At 36.4% G+C, this 26,525-nt stretch overlaps 1 protein-coding gene across 10 annotated transcripts in view; it reads right to left on the bottom strand.

The window, feature by feature from the left end:
• The window catches only part of FTO (FTO alpha-ketoglutarate dependent dioxygenase), a 229,747-nt gene that overhangs the window by 162,762 nt on the left and 40,460 nt on the right, over positions 1 to 26,525 (bottom strand). For 9 of the 10 annotated variants that reach the window (XR_007907503.1, XR_007907504.1, XM_051805881.1 and 6 more), the window contains exons 3-6: positions 22,221 to 22,881; positions 14,059 to 14,202; positions 7,296 to 7,375; positions 6,490 to 6,633 (exon numbers count right to left, since the gene is read on the bottom strand). Coding sequence is in view for 8 of the 10 variants with exons in the window: in XM_051805881.1 (XP_051661841.1) it covers positions 6,490 to 6,633; positions 7,296 to 7,375; positions 14,059 to 14,202; positions 22,221 to 22,881 (1,029 nt within the window). In the remaining 2 variants the exon portion in view is untranslated. Of the gene's footprint in view, positions 1 to 6,489; positions 6,634 to 7,295; positions 7,376 to 14,058; positions 14,203 to 22,220; positions 22,882 to 25,549; positions 25,624 to 26,525 lie in introns of all 10 variants that reach the window. The other variant, XM_051805886.1, reaches the window with a different exon arrangement.

Genomic DNA, 26,525 nt, shown 5'->3' with positions numbered 1-26,525 from the left:
AACAATCCCACAGAAAAGGAAACAGTCACCAAAGTACTCATTTCTAAACACATCCTTACACCCAGCTGTTTGTTCTACTTCTATTCCATGTCAATTTGTGACCTGAGCTACTCTCTTCAAACCCAGAGAACTGCAAACCCCAACTTTTTTTTTTTTTTTCACATGTGGTACATGTACAACAAACATTCAGGTTTCCTCACAATTCAGTTGAACAGGTACCAACTCTGGGTCATTGTGATTAATACTGGGTATTTCAAAATGTTTCCCTCATAGAAGACTGAAAAAACTTGCAGTGATAACATTGCTAGAATGCAGCCCAGTCAATTGCTCTGGAACAAGAGGGTGGCACTACAAGGAATCACAGTCTTTCATCCTTTACCAAACAGCCCATTTACCAGAGAAGACACTTTAATAGTAATCTGTAGTTCTGGCCTTTAGAATTCCATATATATCTTTGTTGTGGTAGTTATGTTTCACACTAAGTTTAAAGATGCTTTAATCATTATTTGTACCACAAAGGAGATTTGTTCATCCCTGCTCAATTCCAAAGATGCAAATAAAGACAACTTACCAAGGTGAAAGAATAAAGAAAAGTGGCCAAAGCTGTCACCTAAGACTTCCTTTCCTGCAGGGGTGAACTGAACTGCTATAGAAATCTTAAAGTATCCCAGTTAACATTAACTAAAGGTTTGGTCAATAAATTAAAGTTTACAATAAAAGATACTTAAATTTCCAGTATATAAAAATAATATTAAAGCAAATTTATTGGTAAAATATAACATGATTAGCTGGCAGACACAGACCTTAGAATGTTTTCAAAAAAACCTGACTGTTAGCCAGTGACTCTTTAGCATAGAAGTTTGACGACATCCTTCCTAAAAAATGCTGAAGGGAACTTTGCTTCCTCTACAATATTAACGAGGTATGAAGGATCAAGTTATGGTTTGCGAAAAAAAAAAAAGAAAATCAGTATATACCATTTTGGGAAGGCTGAGCATATCAATATTCAGCTAGAATTTTAAGAACTCAATACTTCTTTTTCTCCTCTCCCCACTTCTTTTTGAGTTTTTTGGCCTCTACCACATGATGTCTGGCAAACAGGTTTCATTAAATTAATCACACGGCCATTCATCAATGAAAAAAAAATTCTTTTTATTAAAATCAATGTTAAAATATGATTCATCATGAATCTATTTCAGTCAATCTGATTTCTGGCTAGTCATATTGATTTGCTACATTAATCTATGCAATTTCAGTCTAAGTCTGGCACACGGGCCAAAATTTAAACGTATCTTGATCCTGTACAGCACATACGATTTGACACAGGAGAGCTGCTTTTTAGGTGTAAGACATAAAGTTTAGCAACAAGCTAATTCATTTTCTGCAGGATTAGCTGGTCTCATTAGAGGTCAGTGAACCTAATTGCAAAAGCAGCTGTTTAATGATGTGGACTGACATCTACTACAGCTATCAAACTCAGGTCCACACTCATCTCACAGCATCTCTGTTAAGCTCTAAACTGAGTTAATAAAATGGGGTTTGGGGAGAAAAACAGTGTTTCACCCACCAACTTGGCCATGAAGCTGCTTGACATGTGACTGCACCGAACTATCTCCTCTGAGCAGCTAACTGTAGATTCTGAGAAAGAAAACCATCTTGATGAGGCAAGGGTGACAGGATTTCTCTATCCTTGTTTTAGATACATGCAAACATAAATACTTAGATTTGCGAAAATCACAATATAAAAAAGACATCAAACTATTAGAGAGCATTCAGAAGAGGGCCACAAGGATGAAGGGGAAGCCTTATGAGGAGTAGCTGAGGTCACCTGGTCTGTTCAGCCTGGAGAAGAGGAGACTGAGTGCAGTTACAACTTCCTCACAAGGGGTAGTGGACGGGCAGGTATCAATCTCTTCACTCTTGTGACCAGTGACAGGACTCGAGGAAATGGCATGAAACTGAGTCAGGGGAGGTTTAGGTTGGATATCAGGGAAAAGTTTTTCACCCAGAGGGTGGTTGGGCACTGGAAAAGGCTCCCCCTGGAAGTGGACACAGCACCAAGCCTGGCAGAGTTCAAGCATCTGGACAATTCTCTCAGGCACATGGTGTGACTCTTGGAGTGTCCTGTGCAGGGCCAGGAGTTGGACTCGATGACCCTGATGGGTCCATTCCAACTCAGCATATTCCATGATTCTATGATGAAAATCTCCAGAGATTCTTGCTATGCTAAGATTGCTTGGTATTTTTAATTAACATATAAACACCTTTTACACCACATTCATGTTTTAACAACAACATGCTATCTGCTTTACAAGTTGTATGTCCTCTTGCTTTCAACTGTGCTCTCTTCAGTAACATCTTTTTCTGTAGCAGGAAGGCACTCACTCTTCTTGGCTTGTCTCCTTCCACAAACAGGAGGAGCTGTGCCACAAAAAAACCCTCACGACACTAAATACTGGAGAGACACAAAAAGCTCAATTCTAGCCTTAACGGAACTGAAGTTACAGAATATTCATCTTCTGTGACAAAACTATCAGGTTAACAGCTCTTGCCAAGGATTTTGTCACAGAGTTTTAATTTGGAGATTTACATATATCAGAGCTAACTTTAGGCATCATTAGCAAGCATTTTACATGACCAAACAGGACAAAGCTTAAACATATTCACATATAAAAATATATAGGCTGAGTGTCTGTGGAATAATTTTCATCTCCTAATTGATTTTCACTTAGGATTTACATCTGTGCAAGTAAGCTCAGAATCAGGCCTCATATGTCTAATCACAACATATTTTCAAGTTGTCCTTTAAACAATGATTAAAGGCCAATTTTAGGCTATTGTCAACATTGGGTAGTAAAAGGCTGACAGTAGCATTTGGCATTTTGTGAGGCAGTGCTCCTCAGTCAATAATTTAAAAGTACTGGTTATTAAATGCCTTGCATGTAGGTGATCTATATTTCTCTCTGCCAGACTAGTCAGTCACCAACCATACCATCAGCTCACCGTGATGTGCTAAAACATATTAACCTTCCTCTGCCTGCATACACCACTACCCTTTCTCATCAGTGGCCTCAGTGTCTAACACCACATACCTTCAACTCATCTAGTCCAGACTTTTCTACATCCCTGTGTTTTCACCAACTTTACCTACTGCTGCCATAAAAACAGATTTGCTGTAGGAAAAAGGTGACTGTACCTCACAAGCAGCAGGACAACCCATTCAGTCTTAGTTCTAGTCATGGCAATCAGGATCTGATAATTACAGCTGAGCAAATATCCTGATGAGAAAAAAAGTCTATCTTTCAAACTTGAGTACTTCCTTTGAAACCTGCCATATTTTTAGCACAATCCCTAGACACTAAAAAAAAATTCCTATAGTGTTTTACTTCACTGAGAATATCCAATTATTAGTTTGGTGTTGGCAAACGAACAAGCCTTGAAAGTACCTCACACCAACATGAACTATTAGCAGATTTTGCATTAGTCAGAGCAAGAAAAGTAAATTTTCTTTGAAATGTGAAGGACAGGAGGGTGAAGATCTTTTCTGCAGATTTATTTTTACGTATGAGCATTTACATCACCTGTTCAGCAGTGTTTTGTTACTTTAAAAAGCAATTGCCAATGGTTTTCCCCAGGTCCCCTGTAGCTCTGTTTGGGATGTACTCAGTAGCTATATGTATTTTGGAAAGCCAAGTGTGATTCAGTAGGAGCAAGAGGTTCCTGTTCAAGGAATTCAGCAAGATCATTTCTTTTGGCATAAATTATTACTGGCCAAACAGCGATCTGATTGTGACTGGGTGTGAGTTTTTAGGCTATTGTAGTCCACAGCTGGAAGGTAACTACATCTGTTCACCCTGCTACACCCCTGCCACTGAAGTATTTGTTCAGACTGCAAGCCCACAAGCTACTCAGACAAGCAGCACGTGAACACCCTTAATTAAGGCTATCTTTACTTACAACTACAAAGTGCATACTGGGACCAAAGTGACTCACACATCTAACAAACAGCACATACCTTGCAATTACTCAGATATTCCTTTGAAGGCTGTTTTACTGAGGGAGACCATGACAACAAAGCTAGGTCTAAAGAAATATTAAACTTCCACCTGGCTGCCCACTAGAGATGCTAAAAACCTCCTCAGGTTAGAATCCTACTTTTTCAACAGGAAGACATCTCAAGACATCCAAGACAGAGCCCCGACAAATGAACTCTGGGAAATCTAATATCAAGTAAAGACATCCCCCAGATACTCACCCATACTTCTCTTAGAGGTTTCTCTGCCCACCATGAAAGTGGAAAAAAAACCCCTAAGTCTCCACCTGTGCTTCAGATCCTCAGTTCAAATGCACTTCATCAGCACAGCAAGTCAATTTTCCTGCCCAGGAGTACAACAGTGAAGGCACAGAATCATACTTCATTTTTTGAGACTTGCTCTTAGGCTTTTTCCCTCTAGTACACACTGATAATTCATCCAGGTCTCATTTGGCAGAGCAGTTAATTTCAGCACAGACTGGGAATCTCTGCTAAACTACTATATTTTACCTTGGTACTGTGATGGTTCTGTTCTGGTTAATGTTCTCTGATGACTTCGGAGGTACCAGCAAGAGGGGTAAAAATAAATGAACCCATGGCATTTCAAGAAGCAAAAGAATCAATAACAATGGCTGCATCTAGTTATCAGAGTTAAACTGAAGAACTTCAGTTATGACAACATTTGAAAATAAAATACATCAGTATCACCACCTTCAGAGATGGGAATACTCTCCTTTCGAGCTCATGATTTCTGGTCCAGAGGAAGAAAAAAAAGTTACAAGGAGGTTTAGAACTAGTACAGAAAGCTGTATACCAGAAATACACAAGCAAGATTGGGAAATTGGGTGGCACTTCTCCATCAATACTATGTTGGGCTTTTTGTGCTATTTAGATTTTGCATTAGAAAATACTAAAAAATTAAGGGAGTGAAATGCAAGGCTCGTTTTCATCAGTAAGCAGGTTGATTATTTAAAGAGACAAAACAGGTTCTTGTTTTTCACCTGCATGAGAAAGTTTGAACCTAAAATCTGTATTAGTGCCTGAAAAGACAAAATTTTTTCACACAGAATAAAAGAAGGTAGGAAGATTTTAGATGCAAGGAAAGTTCCATTAGCTTCACAGGTCTGTATGTTTTCACTTCACTGATGTTTTAAAAAGAAATATGCATTTACCAGAGATAAGCCACTAGAACTTTTGTGTACTTGTGCAGTAATAAATGAAATTTAAGTAGCACTCTAACATACAGAATTTACCCTTCAACCAAAGAGGTGACCTTGGGATAAAAGAATAAACAAAAAGAACAGAAAAAAATTAGTATTCTCTTTTCAAATTAAATATAGATCCAATGTGTCTCCTAAGTCTAAGTGCACAATATGTACAAGTTAAACAAAGGTTGCTGTTACAGTATATCCCATATGTGTAACAGGAAACATCCCTGTATGTCACACAGCAAAATTATTCAGGTGACTGCAAACACCAGGGGCTAGTCTCTCACCTGATGTAAACAGCACATGGCTTTGATGTTAAAGGACCCGTGCAAATTTACACCAGCTGTGCATGTGGCCCTTGCTGTGCAAACCACATATGCGTGTAGTTTTATGGACTGAGCCTGATTAATGTTTTGTAAACCCCTCCATGCATCAGACTCCTTTAAATTGCCCTAGGAGCTGTTTTGGTAAAAGTCAAGGGTGCAAATCTTTTGCCAACAGTATACCCCATTTTACCAACTGTAAACACAATACAGATAAAAATGTGCTCTACAAAGTTTTGGTAACACTGCAGAATGAGAATTCCTCAGCAGACAGCAATTTAAACATTTCACACAAATTCTAATTTTAGTGAAAATGACCCATGTATGGCTTCTAATAGTGATCATATTTATCTTAACAGAAATACAGCACAGCTCCAAGTAAGAAAGCACTGCCAGTGCTTTCCTGTCAAAGTGCATTGTTACGCTTGAATATATTATAGCACTAAATGGCCTTCTTAAATATGTTCCTCACAATGTCTTCCACTGCATTTTCTTCAGAACACGCTTTAAAGCCCACACTCACAATTGTGTTGCACCAGCCTTTGGCAAAAAGCTGGTTCAACAGGAACCAGGGAGGAACAGCTGTAAAATTCTACCTGCTCTTTCCCTCTAATCCTCTAATTTCTTCTCTCTCTTCCTTTCAGTTAGAGAAGCACTAGAGTAGTTTGTTTGTTCACCACACTGCCAGATTTGGTGCAATATTTTATGAAACTTCTCTTACTTTACCAGCAGAGGGATCTTAAGAAGAAAAAATGAAAACTTCCATGATAATCCCCATTACTGTACCCAAGTGAAAAAGTCATAAAATCCACATTGCAAACTTGCACAAAGCAAGGTAAGCAGCTGAACATGACTGTCATTAACTCCATGAAGAGACTGCACCACTCAGACCTGGCTGAAGCATTTTTGGTGCAGATCATCTCACCTCATTATGTATTTCTTCTACTTGCTTCACAACTGCAGCTTCCAGTGATTTCAAAGATAAAGCCATTGAATCAGAATCAGTCTGTAAATTCTGGAGTGCCAGTTCACATTGTCCAAATATGTATTCCAATGTTCCTCTAGAACACTATAAAGATACAACAAAAATTTATATATAGCCACTTCAGAAAATATGTACTTCTCAAATATATTGAACAATTTGCTTCTGAAATAACCAAAGCAGAACAGTAACAAAAGTGTAAAGCTTCTTGAATTGTCTATATAGTTATTGATAAAAATTATGCTGAAGCTAGCTTTTCTGCTTATTCAATCCTCAAATGCAGAGAAGGACACAATTTAAAGCATACTCATGCCTAGTCTTGGTTGTTCTGATCTCCTAAAGGCCTTTTTTTCTGCCAGTGGACACTGCTGGTGTGTGTTTTGAGTATTTCTATCTCATCATGAATTTCACCTTTCAACTAGGATTGGAATATGAACACAGCAAAACAGCTGTAGAACATTTCAGGTAAAAAGCAGTTTCCATATTTCATCAGCAATCCATGAGGTGTGATGTAGCACTTCCTGAATTCATATCTGACATGTCTACATGGGAGTTTAGGCAAACTACCAATACAGAAGCAAGTGGGCCTCAGTACAAAGCTAATCAAAAAGCAGTTGTTCAAGAAAACAGTTTGAGTCATAAGCATAACATGAACCACAAATCTGGATAACACACCATGATTTTACATATAAGGTACCAGAATATTAGTTTTACAAAGGACCAAACAGCAAAACATTTTTGATACTTACATCTGCCACTCGATGAGTTGAGCTGAATCGAGGTGATAAACCAGCCAGAACACAGTGCTGATGTGTCATATTGAGATCATCTAGGGACAGATTAGAAAACCTTAAGTACAGGAAAAAATTATACTTAATAGAAGTTAATCTGGTTGAATATGAATTAAGTGCACTACTTTTTTCTCCAGTGCTTAGATAATTCAGTCACATCTTCCTAAATACTTCCACTACCCCTTTCAGTGTCCATTCAGTGTGGCATGTTTTATTTAGCTAACACAGAATTAGACATATTACATTTTGATTTGCACCTTTATTCAAACCCTTGGCAAATCTTTCACTGTAGAGTTCTGCCTTGGAATTGCTTCCAACTGTCTCTAATCCTTTATGAATCTTAGAAAGAAGCCTGTAATTTTAATTTAAGAGTTTACAATTCATCTAAAACTCTAATCGTACAAAAATAGTTGAAGCTTCATGGATTGCATGCCTCAAAGCACATTAAAAAATACATTTTAGGTCTTAAAAGATTACGGTAAAGATTTGCTTTCTTTTTCTACTAAATATATATTAACTGAGAAGAAAAAAATCACTCTTTGTTAAATTGGCCATTGTCCATTTGGCAGTAAAAGCTTTTATTCAGATACAGAACACTATACCCAGATTACTGTTCTAGTTTTAGAGCCAAACCAAAGCTGTTGCATTCTTCGGTCACCCGTGTCAGAACTACCAGAGCGCTCTCGTGGGTTCTCTAAAACACAACACACGTGGAGGCAACATCAGTTTTAAATGACTAAGCACTGACTGGCGAGGTCTGGAAAACCAAAAAGCTGCCTCTTCAGCATAATGCATCACAAAAAGTACATGTATATAAAAGCAGATATATATCTGTCCATCCTGCTTTGGAAAACTGCAGGCAGGCCAGTTGTCTGTTGGACAGTTCTCCTTAATTTGTGGTGAGGTCAGAGCCAACATGGTCTTTCCTGTCACAAAACAGTAGGACCTTACCTTGCCACCAGTTCTGGACAACTATGGCAGAGATATCTCATTTTAATATCTCTTACAGAAACAAAAACTTATTTGAACTGTATAATGCACATGAGAAGTGACTTATTATTTTAAATTACCATTAACACCAACTTAGCAATGTATTTAGCAGTTTCAAGAATTGTCTCACAATCCTTTCTCTTTCTAAAAAAATTCCACATGCGTGCTTAAAAGATGCATATGCCAATTAACTAATTGTTAGATAAGAAAGAAGTTTTGAGAATTGGACTACAATTTTCTGCTTATATGACTGTTCCTCTCCCAAAGCTTTCCCACGGCTATGAAAAATGCTGTCGCTTGCACAGAATATTTTTCTGAAGTCTCATCAGGCTTTTTGAACGTTTATAAATTTTAAAACACTGTGAATTTTCCTAATTTAAAATAATAATTCTAGAGAACAATCAAGAAAAACTAATAAAGTACAATACATGCTAGAATGCTATTTTGCTATTTTGCAAGGCCTCTGAAAAGTTGGTAACCAACACAGAAAAACCTAAGGGTAACTAGAGGTTAAGGGACTTGCCAAAATTTGCATGGAAGTTCTGTACAGGAAGTGGGCTTACAGATGGATCTAATGCCATAGATTTAACAGCTGACCACCCCTCTACTACTGGATGCAGACTATGATTCTCTGTGTGGGGCCTCCTTACCAGCAAAAATTCTCAGTGATTTTACTGCCATTTAGAGACAGCAGATACATTTTTGAATTTGGATGCTGCATACTCTATTTTAAATGGTGGAAGCAGGTTCACATTATAGATCTGTCTCTCCTTCCCCTGTACTGACATCTATCAGCCTGGTTTTCTTCTCAAAGATGTCCCTCCCAGAACAGAACCTCAGCACAGTCCTCTCTGCTGCTTCAAAGTACTGCCAGTTCCTTCCTTTTCTCTCCAATACTGTTCTCAGTCCCTGATCCTGCTCTGTCCACACCTCCACTTTCTTCTAGACAGCTGAACTTCCTGGGCTCCACCAGGAGAAACACTGAAAGCACTGTGCTTACACAGCCCTTATCAAAAGAACAGGCTAATGGATATGTCTGTACATTCAAATAACACACATACAGTTAACTCATTCTACTACTTAACTAATTATCAGAGCACCAGTGAGGTGAGGAGCCAAAGCACTCTGAAACAATGACTGTACACCCATGTCACTGCAGACTATTAAGTCATAACAAATACAGGGTAGAAGGAAAAGGAATTCTTAGCCAAACCTTACTTAAGGGAGTGAGGACTAAAGGCCCAAAACTTATTACTTGGAGGTAAAGTACTTCCCAGGAAAACAGAAACCACAATGGAAAATGGTTCTCAGAATTATCAACAGGGGTTTATATAGTCTTTTCTATCTTCTCTCAACTGTTCTTCCTGAACTTTTTAGACATTTGCCTTTTCATCATCTATTTCACGAAGCAAATAAAAAGTACAGCGATGTTTAAAGCACTGACAAAAGTTTTAATATTCTAGCCACCACAAGTATCTACAAACAGAAGTGAAAGGGACTTCTGTTATTAGTTTTCTTAACTACCATTAACAAGTAAAGAATTTTCTTTTTAACCATATTACAGTGCAATTTTCAAAGCACTAAAATGCTTTTCCACCATTTCCATTTTACTTGTATCCAACTGCACACAATGCTTTAACAGGACAAAATCTAACAAAACTAATTTTACTGCAGATGTATCAATAAAAAGACCAGGAAGGTATATCTCCTTCCTAAGAAATTATAGGTCAGTGGAACATTCCTTTCATAACAGAAAGCTAGAAGGATGATCTTTCCCTAACTAAGAAATATTTTTAGTTTTTTGCACAAACAAAATACAATTAATTAAAAGCTAAATAGCAAATTTTAAAATTTAAAAAAATGTGTCTGAGATTTGCCAACCTTCATGATCAAAGTTTGGTAACGACAAATACATTCCTGAAGTTCTAAGTCTTAATAGTAAGGAATACACCATTTGGATTAAATGTGGACTCAAAAAAAAAAAAAAGGGAGAGGTAAAAAACTCCAACACATTCAAGATGCTAGAGAGCAAAGAGGGTTCAAGTTAGTTTGTGAAAATAGAAGCAGATTAAATATCTAGAAATAGTTTAATGAGTCATTATATACATGTGGAAGCGCTTCCATTAAATACTTATCTTTAACCACAAGCCAACCTCTGCAATGTGTGCACCCTTCTTCTGGTTGGTTAGGAAAATGATTTTTTGATGCTTCTCGAACTATAATTTGCTAGGGGTGGGAGTGGTATAAGATTCAAAGTTCATCTTCATGCTGTTTTAAAACCCTAACCTTCAAGCAAGAGCTTGATCTATGGGAAACAGCTGCAGAAAAGTAAATCTGCCTTTGAAAGAGTCCAGAATGTATTTTTGTTAGGTATGTTTTGAAGTCATGGTAGGAAAATTAGTGAAAATTATAAATCTGCTTGCAAATCTGGTCATGTCTAACTCAAAGATTAGGGGAAAGATTCCAATTTAATAGTAGGACCATGACAACCCTAGTTAAGCATGCTCTAGGACAGAGCAGATGGGGCCCTTTGCTCACCTCCACGCGTTTTGGATTTATTGCATGCACCCAACACGTTTCATATTAGACACCCTTTGACTGTGTACTTGAGACAGCAGGGTTCAGTATGCACTTCCTCTGCAGACCAATATATTATTCTAAATTGAGCTAAAGTGTTTCCGTTTCATGAGTGATATAAAGTTCAGATTCGAGTTTTTAGGCAGCAGACTTGCAGTCATTCACCAGACTTTTTTTCTTATTATTACAGAAAGCCTTAAAAAAAATATTTTAAAAAATCTGTCTTACTGAAAGTAATTTTGAGTTTTGATTGGTTTTGCCTAACCCCCCCCACCCCTTATATTATTGTAACAGCTTAATGGAAGAATGGATTTGGTCACCTCATGTTTAGGATTAACATGCATTTAAATTTCGGCTCACAATTTCATCTGAAGAGGGCTGCTGAGAAGGCAGATGTCAATTTAAATTTTAAGACATTTTACTAAATTTCTACCCGGAATAACAAAATCCATTTTATAGAGCCAATGAAGAGGGGAACATAAACATTATTAAATGTCTACTAGAAATGCTAAAAAAACACCCCTGTTTTTCTTTGTTACTTTGCTATACCCATTGATCTGGATTTACAAGTTACTGTAATTGTACATTACTATTACCACACTTTTTTATATAAGATTTGTGTGTAGTACTCGGGGTATTACAGGTACAGGACTTGATAGGACCGGACTTTTAATTATAAGCAACATTTCAGCACTTTACAGCATCCATATAAAGCAGTAAGCACTGCACCATCTCAACAACTGGAAGAACAGACCTACAGAGTTACAAAGTCTTCTGCTAGAGTGGATGAGTCAATGGTAGTCAGAACCAATCCTACCAGTCCGATATATCAATCAGCCTCTGTACATCAACAGCTCCAGTAGCTGCAGTACTCTTAATGTTCTATTTTCTAGATGTCTTACTTACTGCTGCCACTGCTTTTTAAAATAATGCCAGCAAGAAGACTCTGCTTACTGAAAATGAGGGTCTGGAATATATTGCGTACAAATGCACAAGAGAAAGGGATCTAAAATTTTCTTTTCTTATTGCCAAGGGATTTTTTTAAAAAACAGAGCTTTCCTATTTTACCTTTTAGATGGCATCCTCAAGGTGCCTCCTCTTAAAAGTAATTTCAAAAAAATCTGAACAGAAAAAAGTACACTAAAACAATATACGTCCACTTATACTGTCTTTCACTTGAAGTGAAAATGATAAAGGCAGTTCTGCTGCACACAGTAACCTAATAAAAGGGCCATTTTGGGATACCCTCTCAGACTGCGTAGAAGAGTAATTTTTTTTTTTCAAGTAATTGAAAAGAAATACAAAGACTACGGAAACACAGAAGAGATTAACAAAACACCTGGCCTACAGAGCTCAAATCTGTAGCTCTTCACAAAGTATTAATAAGAAAGTGATTTACTCTTCATCTTCAAAGGAATGTTAAATATATCCTTTGTTTCCATCTAAACAGGCTCACAATGTTACGTATTAAATAAACTAATTTTCTGAGTCACCCTTCATAGAGCATTCCTGATAGTACTTCAGTTACTGCATTTGAATTCCATTGGGGAAATAAAAAATGCCCTTATGATCTGGTAACTCAGTCAACTACAATCCACAGTATTTTTCAATCAAAATACTGAAGTTATACCCCCTCTTTTATTAATCACCTTCTGATTCTGTTGCCCAGCATAGCTGTGTATGCACAAACTTTCCAGTCAGGAAGGATTAGATAAGAAGTTTACTTGATGGTTATTGCACAAAAATAGATTAACAATAGCCTTTCTAAGAATGTTTAGCTGCCACTTCACTCTCTCTTTCTGTATCCTCACAAATACAGAAAAGGGAGGCACATCCAGACCACCGTGCCAAAGGATCTCACATCTTAACACTTGATCTGTTCACGTTTAAGAGCACAGTCAGTACAGGGTTTTCACACAAGATACCTCACTGATGACAGTGCACAAGATCTGATGAGGTAGTTAAGAACACAGAATGGTATATATTTTTTAAGATGGCCAACAAATGTACTGCTTGTTGTAAGTAAACTGTTTTCATCTTTGTTGGAAGACGAAAGGGAAAGTTGAAAAGACTCTTCTGCTCATCAAGTTGGGAGTGACAGGTCATTCTAGGGACATTCCATGGAGTTTACCTTCCAAGGCACAAACACAAACAGGCAACAGTGCAAGTGCTCTCTGTCAAGCCAAGACACTAACCAGGCAAACGTGATGTTGTCAAAAGCCTTGTTCTTGTTTCGTTTGATTTGTAACCAAATTTATTTAAACAGAAAGTTATAACCAAGAGAAACACAAGCCAAAAGAAAAAGCAACAGATTTTGTGTCAACAAACCTTAGGAGCAGTTCTCACTTCGTTTCTTTCCATGGAAAAACCTTAGTGAGTGAGCTCAGCTGCTCAAGTAAATTAACTCAATTTAATTTTCTTCTTTTAATCCTCTATGCTTGAGACATTGAGACTCACTCTTAGAGTAAGGCAGCTCTGTTCATTATGATCTTAGTATAATCCCACCACTAGAAAATAGCATGTTTGAATATAGGCATGGAAAAGTGTAGCAGAAGGACAGAAGTGTCAGGTGTAAAATTGGTGACTAATAAAACATCCACAGATTGGCATAATGACTGAAACTTCAAGAACCATGGTACAAGAAAACTTTAAGACAGCTACATTCACAGCTTACATAATACAGGTGCCACTCTATAAGCCACGCTGAAGGACAGAAAGTTATTTGTTGAACATAACAGATGCAAAATGCTCACAGTTACTCAGAAAAACTGCATTAAGAATACAAAAAGCATCTAGAAATACAAGGATGGGACAGATACAGTGCATCTTCTTACAAGATCTGAGGAAATTCTGGTTATGGCCTGAAGCCTGTCTTCGACTAGTCTACTAATTCTGACTACAAAACAGATAGAAAAGGCACAAAAAACCTATTTCTTTCTTAGCTGTGAAGTGAAAGAAACATTAATAAAAAAATTCCATCAAAATACTCTGGAAGTAGGCAGGGAAGAAGGAATTTATTATATACCCCAGCCAGATCTCACATCTTTCTAAATAAAGCCCTAACTGAAAGGAAGGTGTGGTAACTTACTTAAATATAAATGTAATTTTCTCTACTGTCAACAGAAAGTTTAACTTCTTAGCACTTGAAAATTACCAAGCATCAAGTAGAAGTCTCCTTGGTGAAGTGGTATTGCTAATCCAGGTGTCTCAATGTCCCACGCTACCTTCAAGCCTACGTGCCAAACAGCTGGGTCTCTTCCCTTCAGTTCTTGTTCATTGCTTTCTCCCACACCTGAATCTTGAGAGAGAGAGAGAAAAACACCACAAACATGAGAGACAGGGCAAGAATCATAAAATATAAAATCTCATCTAATAATACAGACTTAAAGATATCCCATATTGGTACAATCTCAACAGGCTTAAAGATTCTATAACCTCCATTTGGTATAATCATCACCTCCAAATTCACAAGTATGCAATAGGTAAAAGTAAAAAAGTTACCAAGATGAAAACTTCAGGTTAATTGCAAAGTAAAGGCAAATCAAGCCAAGGTTTGTAGTGGACTTGAGGTTTTCTGAAGTTCTCAAGCACATGTAAGAGGAGTTTTCATTAAGCTTCACTCAATTTAATTTGTTTCATTACTGAAACTATAAGCATAGAAGAAAAAAATTTAAAAATGCAGTAACACTGATATAGCAATAGATAACTTCTGAAAGAATTTCAAGGCATAAACTGCCAAAGCATTTTATGAGCAATTTCATTTGTGTACATACTTGCAATTTCAGTAAATCGGAAACTGAGACAAAGTAAGGTGAAATAATGGTTACAAAACACAGTCTAGACCAAAGTTGAGCAAATCTTGGAATCATATCTGTCATTCTTTTCTCAAAATTATTAGTCAAACATGCTAGATAACATGTGCAATAGCCAATGAAGCTTCAATACATTTGTCACAACACTTTTCTTATCATTAGGCAACACGAACATGTTGAGCTTGGGGAAAAAATAATCCACTGCATAGAAATAGTATTTAGAGCTTAATCCCTCAGAACTATTTTCATAAGCTTACTTCACTGCAGTATAAATTGAAAGATACAGTCAGCACTTATAACAAGGTATTTGGGAGCTATGGTATAACAGTTTTAGGGCTAAAGTAACAGAGCATTTTGACAGGGAGGATGAAGTTTTAATAAGCAGTTGGCACAGAACGGCAGTGAATGGTTAGAAGTGAACTATGTAACATGCCTAATTCTGGCTTACAAGTTAGTAACTGTGTGTGTCCATTTCACTGTCCACTTGAAATGTGCTTTCACGTAATAATTTTTAAAACCTTTCCCTTCATTTAATTCTAGAAGAAAAATATTGAACACATATAGCTCTTATTAGAATAGGCACCCACAAAACGCGGCCTTGAACTCACACTTCCAAAATATTCATGTCACTCCTCTCACGTGGTTACTACATTGCTTTTTTAATTGGGGGTTGCCCTTGGAAAATTAAGACAATCTATTAGTTATTATGCCAATTAAATATTGTCTATATTCAGGAAGCAGAGAGCAAAAACCTTTTGAAGAGCCAATCTAAGAAGTTCTTAAGTTAAAAATCTTACTGTAAGTTTAGTCCCCAAATTCCCTCCCTTCACTGCTGCAGCTCTCAGCCAACTGAAGCTTTGGCTTGGGAGCAAGTCTAGGTCCTTCTATCAAGGAGCACACAAATGAGAAAACAAGAGCTAGCAAATACTCAGAAAAATCAATACTAAACTCTTCAAGGGGCTTTCATGTTTTCTACCCTCTTCAGATAAATCGTAACTTAATTTAAGAAAAATGTTTTCTGAAAACTGCAAATAGGATGGCTTTCAAGGCATTTTTAATGCAATACATCATGGATATTATGAAAAGAAGTAACCTTTCTGGGTTAACTCTCTCTGTTATTCTGCTTTCCCATTCACTTTGGCAGCAGCACTGTTCACAATATGGCACCAATAAAATATAGAACTACAATCAGAGACAGCAATTTCAATCAAAGTTTCCTGGGGTCTCCTCATAAATCCAGCACCTTTGGAATGTGCTCGTTAAAATGACTTATTTTTTGCAGTTTGATAAATTTTTTATTGCTTAAGTACTGAGTTCAAATGCAGCTCACAGTCTCCTTTTCTCTATATTCTCAATTATTGCACCTTATAATTATCAGCAGCAATTGAAACTGATTGCTCCTACCATGTCATTTTGGTAACAAATGGAAGCAAGCTGCTACTTGCTTTTAAATGCATGCTACTCTGAAAGTGAGAGCAAGGGAAGAAAAGACACCTTAACATTTGTGGCATATCCCCAGGTAGCACTGACAAACTTTTACATAAAAACAAGTTGTTATTAAATTCTCTATGACACCTCAAGCATAACTGAATGTTGTATATTTATTGATATAATTAAAGTTCCCATTTAAGTGAAAATATTTGGATGCATCTATATCATATGTATTTGACAGTAAATCATATGGATCTTGCACATACCCAGCACCTTAAGAACACAAGTTAATTTTGAAGTAAACCATACAGAAATGGTCAAATACAACAGTACTTAGTGGAAATATAACAAAACTATGTTCAAATTTGAATTCTGGTCAGTAAAGATTTATAGACTTTGGCCTGCAAAAAAAACCTTTATGCTGGCATCTCAAATGAAACGGTGCAATCAGGTAACAAGCTCATCACAACATAACAACAATACCTCATCAAACCTGCAATTATGGTAGAACCATGAAGGAGAGAATGTAACTTCTACAGAAAACTGGCCACAACATTACACTTTTAACTAGGCAGGTCAAATTTCAAGAGATGTTCCAGCTCTAAGGAGTCTTATCAGGTTTTGGTCATGGTTAGATTCAGAACAACATGAAACTTGTTTTCCTGGAATTAGTTTGGTTATTGTTCCATGTCACAGAAAGTGGTTTTGAAAGGTTTCTTTGTTATTTAGCACCAAAATCTGGAGAGTTTGAGATTTTTTTGACACTCTGAAACCTAAATGTGCTTTATTCAAGTCAAGCTGTAATCTTATGCATGATTTCTTAAGACAAGAGAATCATTGCCAACACATTGCCAAAAAAGGACTGAAAGCATCTCCTCTGTCATTAAATCCAACTGACCATTGTTACAGAGCTACAGAAAAAAAGGCTGTTTTTTTTTTACAGACTGTTTGATTTTTCCAGAACTTAAAAGAATTCGGGCACATGTCCCTGAATTAATCAAATATATAAATTATTAGTGTCTTTCTATAGCAATTTATATATGTTGTATGCAAGAAGTGGAAGAAGCAGAGCATGCTTTGCTTCTTAGCAGATGGTGGAAAGAATAAATATCTGCCCAGAGTTATTTCTTCTACCTTATTACTTGAAAAGCCATAGCATAAGAAGTTAAACTGTACTAACATTTTAATTTTTTCTTGCAAATGACATTCACAAAACCAAAAATCCTAACATTTGCCAACAATGTTCTTATCAATTCATATTTGGAATGTTGTGTTCAGCTTTATCAAGAACAAAAGCACTAAAATAAGAACAAAGAATATTCTGTCACCCCTTCATTCCTGAAGGAGAGACTGCATTTGATCAAATCAGTGAGAGCATGTTTAAAAGAACCCCCACAACCCACAACAGTCAATTCAAATGATGATTTCTTTTTAGATAACAGGGATTCAAATCTACTATTGTGAAAGTAATTGGATCATTAAAAATTTGTGATTCTCAGAATGTAATTCCAACTGGCCAGAAACTACCAGTTAGAGATATGACCATGCCACACAAATATTCATTTCTTAAGAAGTAATATATAATTTCCTAAATACCATTCCTGTTATTTTAACAAGCAATATTTCTATAATATTCTTGACACTAGAAATCATTTAATATAATTGGTCTCATCCTGCACAGATGTCTACTCCATGACTTTTATCCATTAAGCAGTACATAAAGAGGGTTATTGGTCAACTACAAAGTTAGATTGACTTTAATTCCAAACCACTTTTGTAGTTTCAGGATTTTTTTTTCTAACATAGTGAGGAAACACACATCTGTAGTGAATCTCAATTATTTTTATTCACAATTCAGTGAAACAGCCATCATTAGGTTTAGTGCTAGGATGCTGCTTCTAACATCACAGAGCGAAAAAATACAAAAGAGAACTGTGCAAAAGAAACAAGCATAAAAGCTCCTTCAAGATCAGAATTCACTGCAACCAACTGTAAGTTTGTTAAACCTTTCAACATCACCTTGTCAACCACCAGTACCAGTTGTTCCGAAGTTCAAGAGTTAAAACAGCAAACAGGCCTTACAGACAAACTAGATATGGTAAAGAATCCAGAGAAAACTACTTATCCAACACAGTCTGTGGGAAATCCAGGTAACAGAAAGATGGACACACTTCAAGTGATCACATTCTTTTCCATCTCCTTTAAGTTAGTAACTGAAACAAGTCTCTACTTCAAAGAACATCTTTAGAACCAACTAGTGCTCTGCTAAGTAATAAAACTTCCTGCAAAACTTAAAATGACCTGAGGGAAAGCTCGTCATTAGGAAATTTTCATGGATAAAATCCAATTTTTGAAAATGCCCTTATTCTACTGGATTGCAATTCACTTTTATAACTGCAGCAGGAAATAAAAATGGGTTATTAGCTTACTATATTAAAATCCTGAATAAGTTTTTACCTTAATGCTCTCAGGTGATAGGATATTTGTAAGCTAATGTGTGTTTAAAAAAGCTGAATTGGTTGAAATTTGAAATTCCTGTTCCTTAGTAAATTCTGAAAGGTAAATTAATACTGAATATTGTTAGTGACAGTATAACTGAACACACATTCTGTAACCTATTCGGTTCTGCATATGCACCATGACTGCCACTCATGCACTTTCATGCAGCACACACACTAAAAGGAAACCTCTCAAATTTTTATGAGGGTCTGTTCTTATCACTTGACAACCTATTCTTAGCCTAGTGTAATGCATAAAGCAAATATTATTCAGATGAGCATCAAGCAAAATGTTTACCTTGTTTTGTTGTTAGAAATGTAACTCATTTGAGGTTGCTTTGAAACAATTTGACAAAGGAAACAAGAAAATAAACACTGATACCAATTAGAATATCAGCTTGTTCCAATATCTTTATGTTGGTGCCTAAATTTCTTTTCCGGCATATTAAAAACTGCTTCTACTCCAATTAACACTGATCAAAGTTTCAAACATTAAATTTTCATTATGGCATCAAACAGTAAACAAGTGAACAAAAAAATAAGTGGTTTCAATTACAGCAGTATCTGCTTTAACACTATTTAATCAAATAAGTAGGTGCCTAACAATTAATGATATAAAAATGCAAATTAAAGTAAAAGAAAACCATATAACCTGAGCTGTGCATCTCTAAACAGTCTGACAAAGAGCTGCCATAACACAGTAAGACTGCCTGACTCCTAGGGCTCCTGCTGTTCAAAATTTGACAACCTGGGGATTCTGCACTGGCAGCAGGGTAGATCAACACTAGCCATGAAGCTCTGGAAGCCTGAGCTTCCACATGCTAAAGGCTGCCACAGATCCTCAGTGCTTGGAGTACCTCAGAGACCAGTGAGAATTTGAGGAATTGAGAGCTGACAAAAGAAATGGGCAAGACTAAGCAGAAAAGAGAATCAAGTTGGTTTCAACAAAAATAAACGTGCTTAATGCGTGTGTGCACTTCCCACAGAATCAGTGCCTTCTCCCAGAAAATTACTAATCTATCTAAGCTACATTTTCTAAGGAAAAATTGTTCCATCAAAAAAACTCTGACCACATCTACTCTTTTTATTACGTACACTGTAATGATTCTGTGATAGTCATTATACATCACAGTGAGAACTCAGACACTAAATGAATTAATGGCGTAAGTACTAATCAAAGATATTGGCAAAAAAAGTAAATATATTTATGGAAAATAATAAGAGAAGTCAAGACATGATTCTACACAGATGTCACAACAATTTTCAAAAAGATGTTGAGATTCCTCTTGCTTTACAGTCATGGAGAGCTCAGTAAGACATATGGGAAATACTGGAAGTCTCTGAACTGAAGAAACCACTGAAGTGATACGCAACTGGAAAGAATAATATTATAAACACTGATAAGCTTATAACTACAAGCACTGGAAACCTGTGAACACAAAATCAGAAGATCAAAAAAGGACAATCCATTTATTTCTCTACAATCAAGTAGACTGGCCCCTCCTCTTGGATGTGCTGGGCACAAAACTTCAGCACACACAAGAATTTACTGTCATTTCAATTACAAAGCTATAAACAGGATGCATTTCCTCCAATTTACAAAGAAGCAGGTCATTGCTTCAGGGATATACAGTGACAACCATCCCTGCACACAGACAGATGAGTGAACTGTTTGCACACAAAGTGACACTGCAGGACATTTCTTCACCAGGCTCAGGAGCCACGCCAGGCACCTCAAACTCCCTCTCAGGTTCAAGAACCCAACCTGAGCCACGCTCAAGGGCCATAAATGGAATTTAATCTTCTTCAGATCTGACTTCATAAATAATTTTCTTCCCAAAAAAACATCTCTTACACTATCTCCAGTTACACTGAGGTTTTAACATTGCCACCTCCTGCCAAGGGACTTCTCCCCCCCACCCCCCCGCACTCCATATATAATCAAACTTCAATTGGAGTAAAAACAGAAAAAAATTAAGTTGTAATTTTTTTAATATTTTTTTTGTAAATCTAAATCAATTTATTCACTGGAAAGATCTTAGTTTCTTTGTTTTCATGTCTATTTTCAAACCCTCCAGAAAAAAATTACAAACTTTTAAATGTAAGTATATTTATGAAAAAATCTTGTATGTGGCAAAAACATTAACTGTGCATAGATATCAAAATAATTTTTAGTCTAAATGTATAAAATATGTCTTTATACCCCCATCAATCAAATCTTCCACAGAATTTACAGTGGTTTTAAAACACCATAATTTTTACCTATTTAACTTGCTGAATAAAAGAAACAAAATCAACTGACGAGTTATGGATAAACATAGCAGCTTTCATATTTGTTGATTTATAGCTCTCTTAACTTAAAGGGACTCACTTTTTTCCCCTCCATAAGCAAATTTTATGTTAAAGTAAAATGTTTTTAAGCATATTACAATAAATCTTCACACACAGTATTATTAAGTTTCTTTAACTTAAAATCTTACTGCAAAAATATTTATCTACAGTCTTACTGGGAAAAAAACAATGTATTTACTGGACATAAAATACCAATGCCTTTGACAAACAGGGTAGAAAAAAGTTTATGAAGAAAATTACACTTTTACTTGTCAGGAAATCTCTTTTATTCAGTTTGCTACGCCAGTTGATGTTTTATGTCCAGGAAAAAGTAAATAATATGACTTCAGCTGTACATTAAGTAACAAAGTGACCCATAGTTTCAAAACTAATAACAAAACCAATAAGAGAATGCACATGAAAGTATAAACTATCATTTTTACATCAAAGCCTTTAGCCAAAACCTACTGAAGTCAACGTGAATTCTTCCCATGTTCTAAGGCAAACATCAAAGGATTTTTGGAATAATAAAAAATCCATTGTGAGTAATGAAACATAACGGAGCATTTGCAATTCCAAATCAAGTGTCTAAATTCTAATCTTATGCCCTGCAAAACTGGGAGTCATTGAAAGAAATCCAAAGCCTGTCAGATAACAGTTCTTTTAACAGAAAATGTCCACCCTTCCCAACTACAGAAATGTTGGCAAGTCCCATAAAACATGCATTAACACTACAGCATGCCTAGACAAAATGCATAACTTCAAAAATAAATATAGTAATACTTCTATCCAAAACCAACTGAAAATGATCTTTCCAAAGAAAGAAGAGTAGTAAAAACAGCATAAAGTAGAAGCAAGTCTGTATATGACAAATAACACCATAAAAATGGTGATCTCAACTACAGTGAAACATTTTACAGGACAGAAAACATGCTCATGCACTAACCTGAAAAAGGAATTTGACAGATTTTGATTTCCTGGTTCTTAGTCAGGAAGTTAATTACACCAATTTTTAAAGCTACTTAGAGAACAACTGCTAAGCCAGTAAACACAGGTATGTTTTGTAGAGGTTTTAGTAAAAATAAAGATAAGGCTTAAACACAAAAGGTACCACAACGCATTCAGAAGCACATGACAAGCCTAGACTGGCATGCAGGTGTGCTTATGCACATACACACAGGGAAAGAGAAAAGGGGTCCAGGGATTTAAGATAATTATACGACTGGTCAGCTCCCATCACCCACCTTCACAGCTGTAACTGTACACAGCAACCGTCGACCTTTCAACCAGATTCTCGTCGTGGTGCCAGCTCACTGCCATGTTCCCCATTCCAAAATAAGGTTCTTGTTTCAAGTACAGCATTTGCAGTGGATCCATATAATTTAATAAAGTCAGGTTATAAGATGTTCTGTTCTTCAGGCTTATGGAGTCATCCTCTGGTACACAAACACTGCTTTGATCTTTTGAAACAGACCCTCGTTCCGTAAGAGAAGTAGCAAAACTTTGCTCCCTATCCATTACAGTAGTATCTGTAATTTCTTTGGTCTCACATAAATTTTGTCCTTGTAATGTCTTGACTGCTTCAATATGCAAGTAGTCATTAAGTCTGATTAATGCTTTACAAGCATCATGTATCTGAGGACTGCAATATTTTATATCATAACCTTCAGTAGGCCAAGGAACTGTAAACAATCTTGTGTTCAAGTACTTGTAAGTGCATCCTGGGTTTCCAATTAATATACGAGACACTGGAGTAAGGAAATCTTTTCCTTTGATCCTTACAAGATCTTGAAAGAAACAATCGTGTTCTCGCAAGGTCAGAAAGCCTTTTTGTACCATTTGATGGAGCTCTTCAGGTACTGTCTCAGATTTTCTGAAAATCAGCTTGGAATATTTGGTCTTCCACTAAAGAAGAAAAAGACAAAAACACCAAACAACAGAAATAGCAAAATAATTATTCTTTTTACAAGAATCAAAATATTTCATATATTGAAGAAGAGACAAGGCTAAACTGTCAAGTTATCAAGCATGAGTCTAGAATATAGTGAAGAAACAGATGTCAGTATTTGTTACTTTATTTCCATATATCAATATATTGCACACACTGTGGATATGTACCAGTGGCCTGTAACCAGAGAGTATCAATCAATCAATCAATCAATCAATCAGAGTATTCTGGTAGAAATCAGTAGAACATATAAGCTCATCTGATGAACCCGTAGATAATGCTGCCTTTACATATACAAACAACAGGTTATCAAGCAGTGAAAAAGCAACTCTTCTTTTTGCAGTGGTTGCAAAGACCATTTTGTTTCATTCTGATGCACAGAATTCTAGAGGTCTACCATTTGATATAACAATACTTCCTAGGGAAAACGTAAAAAAATGAAAATGTAAATTTTTAAAAAATGCACTGCATGTCTAACTTCAAAACAGTCCTCTACACACTGGTCCTTTCTGTTTTCACATTCCTCAGTGCATGCCAATTAGCTCTCCTGTTTTATATAAAAGTTCTCCTTTTAGATAACAGAAAATTTCCAAACTTATTTTCCTCCCCAGCTCCCTACCTGTAATATCCTTTTTCCTCATATCCTCTTCTGACCATACCAGCTCTGCTATCAGCTGGAGTTCAGAATCCAGCAGCGTGTGGAGGCAACAACTCCCAGCAAGGTATAACACTGCTAATCAGCAGCGTCTTGCTTTGCATGCACAATACTGCTTCCCACTCCAGGAAGGCTTGGATAATTTTATTTTGTTAATCTGGTTTTCTAAGGAAGCGAGTATCACATAATCACACCTTTTATTGGCTGCCTGTAAATCTGCTTTAACTACTGCTGAGACTGTTTGGCAAACTGGACAAAGGCTAGAGAGAATAAATTCTTAAAAAGAGTTCTTATGTATTCCATTAAAATTAATAGATAAATAAAAGAAATAGATGCAAACTAGTGCCTTTAGTAAGGGAAAGGCTGCAATGTGAGCATATCAAGTATCAATTAGCAAGTGTGATGCTCCAAAGAACTCCACCACATCTATCTCCTGTCCAGAAATTGGTCACTAGACTGGGGAAAAGGCAGATACCAATGGTGGTGTGGGGAAAAATGTTAAACTGAAATCTGAAGGCATTAGGCAATGGGGCAAGAGCACGTGGATGCACAAAACTGATCTATCAAAACTTTTACTAACCTAATATCTTACATTCAAAGTGCTTTAAAAAATACAAATAAAAGTCACCAGCACAAAGCACCACACTGACCTACAGTCCATCTGTGGGTTCCTTCTGGTACAACTCAAAATTACTTTACTAGTACTATCTACTTCCAAGTCTCATTTAAGACTTTCCTTTCAGGAAATTAATTTTAAAATCCAAAGAACATGCCTTTAAAAAACACAGAGCAGGCAGTAAGTCAGTATGCACATTTTCTGCTGCATGAAAACAGTTACAGTTCTGCATCATAACACACTGTTATCCTACAGCTCTGAGGAGTTGGTTTTATAGAATCATTTGTTTCTACTAAAAAGAGGAACATAAAAGGAAGCCTATTTTAAAAATAATGATTACACATAATAAATCTTAGTTTGTCTGTAACCCTTGTCACCATTTCTTGTGAAATTTTTACAGTGAAGCTAACTCCCCTTCTTTACACATTCTTACAATTTACAAAAACTAGCCTCCTGCAGAGAGGGAAAAAACCTCTAACAGTATCTACAGATAATAATAATTTCTGACAATTGTATTTACATCCTTAACTTCAAATATAAAGCTTGAAAACAGATCCAGATATCTGTCTGAAGGTCCCTCTACAATCCCCAGCACAGAACACTGGATCCCAGCTTTCATTCAAAGAACTGAATCTAAACTTGATAAAAGCAATTCACCTGAGCTTGTCAAAAGCTCAAAATGATTCCTTTAGAGGTCCTGAACTGTCCCTTTTGTTTCAATCAGTGCTGTGTATCTCCAGCCTTTGAACAGTACAGTGAAAAAATCCTTATAAACAACTGAAATCAGTAACTACAATTCAGATCTACACTTATAGGCTGCAGTCAGATGGGTGGGTACAGGTTGATGGGAATCATAAATACCTTTTCACAATCATACTTAATACTGACAGAACATTATATGTTGTGACATACAAAGGTTATTACTGCATTATTTCTTTCATTATGCAAATGCCATGTATAAAAGAAAGAGCACTAACAGTTCTATAACAGTATCCCAGTATTTCTTTAAATAATTCTGTACACTGGACATACTCAGATTAACCAGTTACCACATAACATATGCTACTGTGGTATATTTAAACAGTCATTAATACTACGTATTTTTAAACCATTTACACAAAGATACAAAGATACTGAATTTCTGACATGAATTGCACCCATGAAATTACAAACAACTATTAGAAACAGAAGGAGGGAAATAAGAATATGATGTAAAGCAATTAAGTGCCTGAAAACACGCACTAGAAAGGAAACACACAGATTTTACAGAGGTAACAACATCGTATTCCCCCCTCTGAACTGCAGAGGTAATGCCTTGCACATTTTGTTGCCAGCCAAGTCAGAGGCACGTTACCTTTGGATTCTGTTTTAAGATCACACGATTAAGAACTACTTTATCATGAAGTTTCACACTGTACACTTCGAATTCTACCTTAAAAAGAAAAAAACCACACTGATATCTCCAAAGAAAGCAGGAAGTGGAAACACATTTCCGACACATCACATGAAAACAGTTTGGTCTTCTTTAAATCTCCAACCAGTGACTGTGCTGTGCCCCACATAAGGAAAACATTAAGGGATCAGATCCAGGGTGAATGTTGGGTTCACACAGGACACCTTGTTGTTTCGGGGGGATGGGGAAGGGGGAGTAATTGTGTCCTCTGTGTTGTAACTCTGACAGCAAGTATTAAAGGTCAATTCACTGTTCACTCTGAAAGAAGTAGGTACATTGCTGGCAACTACAGGACAAAAAAAATAAAAAAGCACATTTGATGGTCAAACCTGCATTTAACGTTACACACAGGATTTTAAATATATAGATGCTTTCCCTTCTGATGGTGATACTCAACACACAGATCCACCCTATGGACACAACTGACACAAAAAAGTTAGAAATCAGCAATAAGGACCCTTGATAAGAAAACTAACATATACATCATAAAATGATAGTTTGTACTTCAAATATTTGTGAATTACTTTGTTAAAAGCCTTTTTTCTTATTCCAAACTGGCGCTAAACATCACATTTTTTCAGCCTATGGCTTGGGGCCCATTTCTAAAATCCTTCATCAAGCAAGACACATTGAAAGAGGATGTCAGTGAAGTTTTGCTTATGATGGAATTTCTTACTTCTGTTCAGGCTGTGTGCTTCCACATCTGACAGGATATGGCAGTTTTTCTACTTGCAGCCTACCTAACCTTTCCAACATGTTCAAAGAATGCTGCTTTATCTGAGGTGGATCCTTAAAGGAGTAAGGCAGGTCTGTCCAGGAAAGACAGACTGTAAAACTAAAGTGTATGTGATATTTTACTTCGCAATTTTTAGTCTTC

Source organism: Manacus candei, unplaced genomic scaffold (assembly GCF_025592945.1).
Source record: "Manacus candei isolate 608988 ecotype Guabito, Panama unplaced genomic scaffold, ASM2559294v1 h1tg000065l, whole genome shotgun sequence".
NCBI classification, from domain to species: domain Eukaryota; kingdom Metazoa; phylum Chordata; class Aves; order Passeriformes; family Pipridae; genus Manacus; species Manacus candei.
This window is presented reverse-complemented; position numbering and strand designations above follow the sequence as displayed.